The 9,918-nt window shown below is 30.1% G+C and overlaps 1 protein-coding gene across 1 annotated transcript in view; it reads left to right on the forward strand.

Annotated features, from left to right (window-relative positions):
* The window catches only part of LOC106460172 (phosphate carrier protein, mitochondrial-like), a 17,439-nt gene that overhangs the window by 5,714 nt on the left and 1,807 nt on the right, over positions 1–9,918 (forward strand). Inside the window, exons 3-7 of the mRNA XM_013919859.2 lie at positions 597–715; positions 2,024–2,203; positions 4,303–4,484; positions 5,983–6,155; positions 8,910–9,020. Coding sequence (XP_013775313.1) covers positions 597–715; positions 2,024–2,203; positions 4,303–4,484; positions 5,983–6,155; positions 8,910–9,020 — 765 coding nt within the window. The remainder of the gene's footprint in view (positions 1–596; positions 716–2,023; positions 2,204–4,302; positions 4,485–5,982; positions 6,156–8,909; positions 9,021–9,918) is intronic.

A 9,918-nucleotide genomic window follows, 5' to 3' on the forward strand; every position in this document is an offset into this window, starting at 1 on the left:
TGTTCCACTAGTACGAGGTTACAGTTTAACAAAAAAAAAATGTAAAGTACATCATCAGGTGACAAAACCTTGTCGAAACGTTGTACATTTGCTGTCATGTTAAGCTTATATTAAAGTTTTTCTTCATTACCCATTTAAGCCGTCTCCAGCCATTATTAGTCTCAAAGTGGGTTCCTCGTCATCGAATTTATTTCTAATTAGCAATAATCTGTATACATATATAATGTATAATAATTGAAATGTGACTGTAGAAGGTCACTTTTTCAAGACTAAAGGTCAGTTTTATATTATTGGATACAGTAACATGAGGGCACGTGCACCGTGCCATTGTAACTTCTGTATTGTTAGCCAGACATGGCTGAAAGGTCAATATACCTGGGAATGTTAAAGTCAACTTGTGAATCCACTTTGTATTTTACATACAATGTTCTTTTAATAAAAACTAAAACAATTTCTGTATAAAATTTGTGTTTGATAAGTATATACAAAGTTTACAAAATAAATCTGTTATTTGGTGATTTGACTGCATTTGGTGCTCGGGTAAAAAACGAGTTTTAGAAGTAATGTTTCAGTATGCAATCAACTCTTTCTTTCAGATTCCTGTGAGTATGGGTCTATGAAATTTTACATGTTGTGTGGTTTTGGTGGTATTCTAAGCTGTGGAATCACTCACACTGCTGTTGTTCCCCTCGACCTGGTGAAATGTAGGATACAGGTGATGTTTCTCTCTATTTTGGAAGTCTGACTGTCACCTTGCTTTCTTTTATATGGAAGATATAGTGTGTTTGACATATTTATTACATATTCTTTGCTTTTATTCACAAGTTCTTAGAATATGTTTTCAACCGGAGAACATAAAAATTGGTTGAATAATTCATAAATTCAGTATCAATAACATTGAAGTGAAATTTAATTATCCGTGTTTTGGTAAAAAATATTGTAATCCAAGATAATCCTTTGTGAAATTTCCTGGGCTTAGAATATATATTTGAAGTTTACACAATAGGTCTGTTATTTGTTGATGTGACTACACTTAGTGCTTTAGCTCATGTAAAAAAACAAGTTTTAGAAGTAATTAGAAAATGTAACTAAAAGCACATGTTTTGGTGCAGTAAGCATTATGGTCTTTTTGGAAATATTTAGGCCTAAATATTTGATAAACATAAAAGTAATAGGCACATTGTAAATTATAGGAATAGGGGAGAGCTTATTTTCCGTGGTCCATGTTATCGGTATACGTGGCTCTCGATAACCTAATTTTTCATGTTCGCATTTCTTAGTTTCTACAAATTGTGTCATACAGGCGCATTCAGAAATGGAAATTTTGGCTCATGCATGTGAAGACATATATAATATATAAAAAAAAATTGCAGTATTTTTAGTGTTCTAATGCTGTTATTGACTAGAGTAATCACAGATATCAAACACATTAATGTTTTGAGCTGAGAGTTAGGTCTTTGTACATAATATATATTACAAATTGACTTGTGTATGCAGAGACCTCAGTCACACAATTATAAATGAAGTGAGTACTATTGTGTTGGTACGCATATTTGTGGGTGAGCTGTAAAGCAGATGGTCTTTCATTTGGTCACATCTGATTAGTTCAGCCTTCATTCCTACACAGTTTGCAATCAATAGAATCACAACTTTGATTTATCACGAGTTGTTACTTGTTGCACCTTTTGAAGATCAACAGTAATTAGAAATAAACCTGATTGTTAAACTAAAGAATGCATACTCAGACTTGTAGTTATTGTATAGTGTTCACTGTTTTAAAAATCTCAAAGGCTCATCCTCAAAATTTGACACTTGACCTCACTAGCTTGCTTTATAACTTTTGGTGTTTCACATTAGACTAAAATGTTTCAGACTTCTTTTTTTCATCTTTGGATATATGTTGTATTTTTGTTTTAAAAACTTATCACAACTTTTGTAATAAATTGATGCATTTCTTTATTATATACTACAGGATGAAACAAGCCATGTATCTTAAACTTTTTTTTTTCTATTGTTATTTTAGACAAATCCAGCAAAGTATAAAAATATTATTAATGGGTTTAGTGTTACTTTCAAAGAAGATGGCTTTAAAGGATTTGGTAAAGGTTGGGCTCCAACTGCCATTGGTTACTCCATGCAAGGTCTGGGAAAGTTTGGATTCTATGAAGTATTCAAATACTTTTACAGTGGTATTCTGGGTGAGGTAAGTGGTTCAGTATAATTTAATGGAAATGCAAAAATCTTTTATGACATTTTAGATTGACTTTTATTGCCTTGTGTAACTGTCAAATGATTTAATGTTGTTTTAGAAATTGTTTGATAATTTAAAAAACCACAGAAATTATCCTAAAAAAACTAACATACTTTTTTAATGAAACCTGGACTATAATATTTCATTTATAGTTTTGAGGTAAGTGTAGTCTTATGTATTGATAAAATCTTGTTTAATAACCTGTAAAAAAGTTATTTTTAGAAACTATTTTAGGGCCATTTAGGTGTTACTCTGAAGAGAGAGAAAAAGAAGTTTTATCACACAACATTTAAACTGCTCCATTAGAATATTTGAGCTTGACACAATCTGAGCACCAGGTCACAATGGTGCCCAAAAAAAAAACAACCTGATATCTATCAATTCTAAGTGAATTTTGTCATTAATAAAAATTAAAGTTGTGCTCATTCATATGTACAAAATTTTTTTATATAATTTAACAGGATTTGGCATTTGAAGGGTCAAATACTGTCATATATTTCATTTCTTATATATTTTTTATCATAATGTTACTTAATTTAATGTAAATAATGTAATTTACATGTAAGTAAAAAAAGAACCAGTCTAGAATTCATCTTTAGTCTTTCAACAACAACAAAAAACTCAATGCTGCATATACAACACCACCATATTGATTGTGTGTCATAAATAAAATGTATTACCAGTCATTAGACAGAATGTATTTTTAATAATATGAAATTATGAAGAAGTTATATTGTAAGTAAAAAAAAAATCGGTTGTTGGCTTCATACAATTTCAGGATACTGTAATATGGTATAGTATAACATCACTCACTTATAAAGATTTCAGTGGATAAAGAGCAGGGACTCTTAAACTCTTGCATTATATTAATATATATATGTAATATTTATGAAATATGTAAAAAGGTAAGAAATATTGGGCTATTACAAAATAATTAGCTTTTTGTAGCTTAGGTTGAACATTTGATCATTTTGAAGTTCATCAGTAGGAGTGTAATTTCCAATCTTGCCTATAAATGGGGGGGGGGGACCTTGGGGTGTAAATTTAATAATGAAAAAGTATTAGCTCATAAGTGGATCAATGAAGTATTTTAATGGGTTTTATGTTATTTGACCAGTCATCTTACATTATTTGATTGGTCAACTCTGTTAAGCATCACAAAGAAAAGATTGTGATAAAAAAAAAAAGTTAGAAAAAGAAGACATTTACACTCCAGATAATTATAAAAGACCTTTTATTCTAACCAACATTTTGCTTTTGCAGCTTCTTCAGGGTTAGTACATACAGCATACCCCAAAGAAGCCACAAAGGTGAAATGTTGGTTAAAATAAAAAGTTCTTTTATAATTATCTGGAGTGTAGAGGTAATTTTTTTCTAACCTTTTTATCAAAATGTGTAAATCCTTGCAGTATGCACTACAAATTTTGAAAGACAAAGAAAATACTTTTTAAGCATTTGAGGTTTTGTTAAGTAGAGAAATGCTGTAAAGGAACTCCAAATTGACATAATTTTCAAAGATGTTAGTATAGTGATATAAAAAATCAGTAAGCAGACTTTCAATTGCAAAGACACAATTTAGACAGTGATTAATGTTTATATTGCACAGGAATTATTGCAGAATTATTTCACCTTCAAAGCATTTTCAACATTAAACCAAGAAGGTAGGAGGTTCAAATTTGACATTCTTCTTGTAATTATGAATAATTTGTATTATGATTAGTTGGAAATTGTAGCAGCTTTTTTTATACATTAGTAAATTCTGATGTGGAGAAATTGAGGCTCAGATGCACAACATGAAAATGAAGACAGATTTTTTTTAGGTTTAAAATATTTATTTTAAACTTAAGAAGTTAAAACTTGGATAATGTAAAAAATTAAATTATAAATTAATTTTTCATGCTAAGTTTATTGACATCCATGGATAATAATGCTGTTTAATTAAATTTTGAATGTAACCAAATAGTCATGACATGCCAATTCAACCTAATCCTTCTCTGTTAATTACCATATTGTTTGTATACCATACCAACTGTAGATTGTGTTTTGTTTAGGAACTTAGTTACACTTGGAGGACATCACTATACCTGGCTGCCAGTGCTTCTGCTGAATTCTTTGCTGACATTTTCCTTTGTCCCATGGAAGCAGTGAAAGTTCGTATTCAAACTCAGCCCAGTTCTCCACCAGTGCTGCGCAAGGCAGCTCCCCAAATTTACAGAGAAGAAGGACTGTGGGGGTAAGAAATGTGTATTCTGGTTTATAGATAATTGTTTGGAAGTTTTCAAACATGAAATAGTTTAACAAATTCTGTGACAGACAGGATAACAATTTACTTACTTTTTTAATGCTTCAGTAGCTTTGAAACCAAAATTAAGAGATGCAGAAATAATTCATCTTCATTTATACACGAAAGAGGATTAGATATATAAAATAATTTGACATGTAAAGCAAAGCAATTGAATCTATATACATGTATTGATAGTATTTTTCACAGTTTAAATGAAAATTCTATGAAATTGCTCGGAGTTAATAGTATGTCATTAATTTTTATGTCTGTTAATAACTACACCTAATGTAAATTTCAGCAGTAAGTAATGCACAATGATAGTTGGGATACCTGCAAGATACAAATATCAACAAATATTGCTTCATTTATTAAATTTTTGTAGTTTTTCATGAGTGAGTGGCCATTGCAAGCCAGTTAACTCAGCTTGGGCTCGGTCCCTGGGACCAAAGTCGTAATCATTTTGTGCTTGTTATAGTTTTCATGCTATAATTTTTATATTAATAAGCATGTGCTAACAAAATTTGGTAGATTATCAGTAAACATTACAATACTTTCATTTGCAAAATATTAAATTTTTTGTTAAGTCTTAAGGTTTGTAAAGCAATCATGCTCAGTAACTAAGCTATACTTCAATCTAAAAAAAATGAAATTTTGAGTGTTTATTTAAACTACATAATGACTATTATAAACGTTTCAGAGTGATAGCTAATTAAACAATAACTATTTTGTGTTGTAACTGGTCATTTCAAAGAAAATCTTTGAAAGCAGAAAGCATGTCCAGTGACATACAGAAGGGGCCATTGGGTTAACTAGAAGTATTTTGTTCATTCATAAAATGCTAGTTTTATTATTATAGTTCATGAGGGATTATATTATACTAGATATGTTTTTGATACTGAGCTGAGCACTTGTCTGTTATTGTAATTGATTTATAAAGTGCCATCAGTTCTTTCCTATAATGTTTGCTGTATTAGGTTGAAAATGATGTTTCCCTATAATTTACTATTTCACTATTTGTGTAAAAATTTCTTATATTTTACATAATTCACATTGAAGCTCTTTAATAGATAGTTTTGTTTGCAGTGTGACTGGAAAGTTGATAAATACTTATTGGGAAGTAACAATTTTGTAAATGTTATTTGGTATAATTTGTAGTAACTGATCAGGGGTAGATTCATAGTGATGGAACACTTATTTTGTTTAGCTTGGTATGTACATGTGGTATTATAATCTAAACAGTATAGAAAACCAAAAATGTTAGCTTAATTATCTATTTTGTTGAAAATCTGTTTGTATTAATGTAGGTATGTTGAAGAAAGTCTCAATGTACCTTGGATATTAGAAACTTTTATCTCTTTTTAAGGTACTGAAATGAAGCTTTATTTTGTACTCAAGTCTTTTCATTATTCATGGTTTATCATTTCATGGTAATTGTTTTTTTTAATAGGTTCTACAAAGGAATTTCTCCTCTCTGGATGAGACAGATTCCGTATACAATGATGAAGTTTGCTTGCTTTGAGCGAACCGTGGAAGTCTTATACAAATACGTTGTTCCCAAACCAAGAGATGCATGTTCGAAGCCAGAACAGTTGATAGTTACATTTGCAGCTGGTTACATTGGTGAGTATTTCATCTGAAGCGGCTTGAGTAAAGAAACAACGAATCAAAAGTTGATCATTCCGGCAAGGGTGGAAAAACGTTTTGTTGAGGAGGAGAACCTAATCGCTAGTCAATTATCAGTCGAATAAAAACTAAACACGTGCCTTGTATGAAAATGTTAACAGTTACTATACATGAATTTTAAAACTAAATTATTATTTTTAAATGAAAAAGTAATAAATGAACAATTAGCAGTGAACTACTATTTTTCAGGTATGTACAAAATTGTATTGTGTGTTTAAAATTTTCACATATAACATCTACTTGTACAGTAATTATTTCAAGCAGAAATATCTACTAAGTATGTCAAGAACAATAAGAGCCACACATACTAACCTTTTAAGTGATATATGTAAATAAATGATTTAAGTACAGTGGACTGTAAAGTAATTACACTTTAATCAAAAATGTTTATCTGTTAACTGATGAGACAAGTACAGACTTTTACGTACCCACTATTACAATGTGTTTACATACTTTTTTAATGCATTATTTGAAAGCAAATGATCATTATAGCTGTGTAGTATCTGATTGTTTTCGTACTTGCCTGTATAAATTTCTGAAGACTTGCTGTGTTTACCATTATACAGTTCTGTGGCTCCATCATGTCTGAGTTAAATATCTGTTAAGTACAAAAAAAAAAAGAAATGGGAGAATAACACTTAAAAACTCATGATTATTTAGAAATTTTTGCAGTTCATGCTTTATGAAATCTTTTAGGTGTCAGGTAGAATGAAACTTATTAACGTTTTCTCAAGATTTGCACATTTCTCTTGTAAAACATTCATCGTGTCTTGCCATTGTTCAAAAATGTACGTATTATTGATGTCCTGTTTTTAATTTGTGTGTTTATATTACAAGAACTTGGAAAGTGCAGTTAAAATATTGTTCAATAATTGATATTATGTGATATGTAGAAAAATACCATCAAGCAGGTGTGAAGGAGCATTGTGAATAATATAAAAAAATTAGGTTGCTGAGTAATAATAAAAACCTACTTTGAATATGTGACAATTTTTGGAGTGATATTAAATGTAGCATTTTTTTCTTTCTCCTTTTTATTTTGAGTTTTTAAAATTTACCATGCTGAACAGATTGATGGGTGTCTCGTATTACGCAGTCCTTATAATTGGTTATATTTGAGATTATTATCCTAATTGTATTATTATTATTCTAATTGTATTACTAATAATGCATCACTTAATTATTAAGGAAAACATGTTTATTCTATTATTTTCTCTACCCTAACTCCATACCGAGTTGGTCAATTTGACTGACCTCGTAATCACCAAAAGAAAATTGAAATAAATCTAAATTACCCTTTTTTCTTTCTAGAATGACTTCAAAGTCTAACATGAAACTACATTCATTTATGCTAAATAGGTTTAAACTCTTAACAGTATACATTCGTTTATAAGTAAGTTTTATTGTTTTATTTCCCATTCACTCCATTATAAGATGTCAATCACTTGGGGAACGTGGAGGTCACGTTACGCTATTGAATTGTTACCCATGAGCTGCTCACATTTGTGCCTCGTGAAACACTATTAAATTATTTATTTTACATTTTAGTTACTTTTATAATAATAAATAAAGAATAAACAAGAAATAAAGTACTTACCCAAGTATTTTTTTTTTCTGTTGTCAACTGTTAATGATACTTAATTCTACTTTTTTTTATACTAATGGTAGTAATGCACTAAATGATTTTTATTTAATTAAATAATGCACCAAAGAACACAGAATAATAACATGTACAAAGTAGAAAATTTCTCCGAACTCTCACAATTTTTCTGACATTCTAACTATGCTACAAGAGCCATTACAAATTCATCCATGCTAGTCATTATCTTTCCTGTGGGAATGAAGCTTGTACTAACAGAGAAATTGACAACTCTCTATTTAGAACACAATGTAATGTAATAGATCATTTGGTAGATGAAAACCTTGGCCTTGTATTGGTTATAGATAATATATAGAATTAAATGTAAGAGAGAACAATTTTCAAATCCTGAAAGACAGGATGTGACAGGTGGGTGTAGCAAGATGGGTCTGATTTTCTATTTGATAGCTCTGTAACCAAAAAATAGAAAGCTATAAAAAATTATGGTTTATCTGAGCAATAAGGATTTTATAGTGAGAAATTTACATTCAATTTATTACATTTTGAAGGGGTGGTGGATAAAATAAAGAGGAGAAGATACCTAGAGAAAATGTCACATGTGTCACACTGGGGGAAATTCTGAGTTTTTTAAAATATTTCCTAATAGAATTAAGAACTTAACTTATATTCCATTAAAATATGGGTTATTAGCTGAGATTTTATGCTATACTAATTGGTATAACATAAACAAAAAAGTAGTTTAATAAAATGTTGAATGTAAGACACTAAAACTTTGTGACCTGCACAGGAAAGGATGCTCGTGGCAATAGAGTTAAAAGGAGATACTTTTATTAAAGAGAGAAAATCCAGTGAATCAGTGTGTTTAATATTTTCCACATTTTTTTTAATGTGTATATGATTGTTTACAGTATATAAAAAATGCTAGAATATACTGAATAGTAAATTCCACATAATGCAAGATTAAGGTCCCCTAATTTTTAAATATGTTGGTTTTTGGTACAGGTGTTTTGAGCATTCTAAATTGATTTTCCTGTTTTAAAATGATTGTAGTAGGGATAGTATTAAAGTTTACTTTTTTTCCTTCTTTGCAGCTGGTATTTTCTGTGCTGTGGTTTCCCACCCAGCTGACACTATTGTATCTAAGCTGAACCAAGACACTGGTAGCACTGCTGTTCAAGCTGCAAAACAACTTGGAATGAAAGGTTTGTTTTATTGGAAATACAATTTTTTTGTGTGTGTGACTTTCAACTCAACTCATGAAGATTCACAACAGTTTTGGATTTATGATTTTTTTTTCCTAACAAAAGTTAATACAAAAATTTTATTGGATATTTGATGTTGCTATCTTGTACTTTCTAATTCAGAAAATGGGTATCATATGTTTCAATTATAATATATTTAATGTAGGTATGTGCAGTGTAAAGTACATGTGAATGTGAACAATATGTCTTATTGAGAGAGGTATTTTACACTAGACAACCACGGTCATATATATATATATAAACTTATTCTAGTATCTCAGTGACATGTGTGCAATGAAGTCGGTGTAATATCTGTGTGTGTTGTAAATTTCTATAATAATAATGATTCTACTATAAACCTAGAAGAGTTTTATGTACAATAATGTAATAGCTGGCATGATAGGGTGCTTCAAGTTACATCAGATGATTTTGATTAAATACACGTTCCTTAAACCTCCCCTGTTATTTCTGCAACTTTTTATTGAACTCTGTCATCCTGACAAGAGTTCTTGTGGTGATCTGCCCCAGTAAAAGTTGTTAGAAGTGTTCAGTGCAAGGGATGGTGAGTCAAAACGTGTTACATTAGCTCTAAGCATTTTCCTCAGTTATTCATGGCAACCAGTAGGATCTCTCTCCTGTTATATTGGTAGCCACAGATTTACTCAGGGAACATACCAACTAACTTCTAAGTTGTGGACATAAATCATAAGACTGATACTGTGGACTGGATAGTTTGAAGTGGTTAGCTGAGGTCATTATTGGTCAGTTTCATATTTTTATTAATTTCAAACATAAGTTGTTTTTTACCTAGTGGTTTGCTGAACATGTGCTCAGTATATCTTTTTAAAAATTCCACTTT

This window comes from Limulus polyphemus, unplaced genomic scaffold, assembly GCF_000517525.1.
Source record: "Limulus polyphemus unplaced genomic scaffold, Limulus_polyphemus-2.1.2 Scaffold722, whole genome shotgun sequence".
NCBI classification, from domain to species: domain Eukaryota; kingdom Metazoa; phylum Arthropoda; class Merostomata; order Xiphosura; family Limulidae; genus Limulus; species Limulus polyphemus.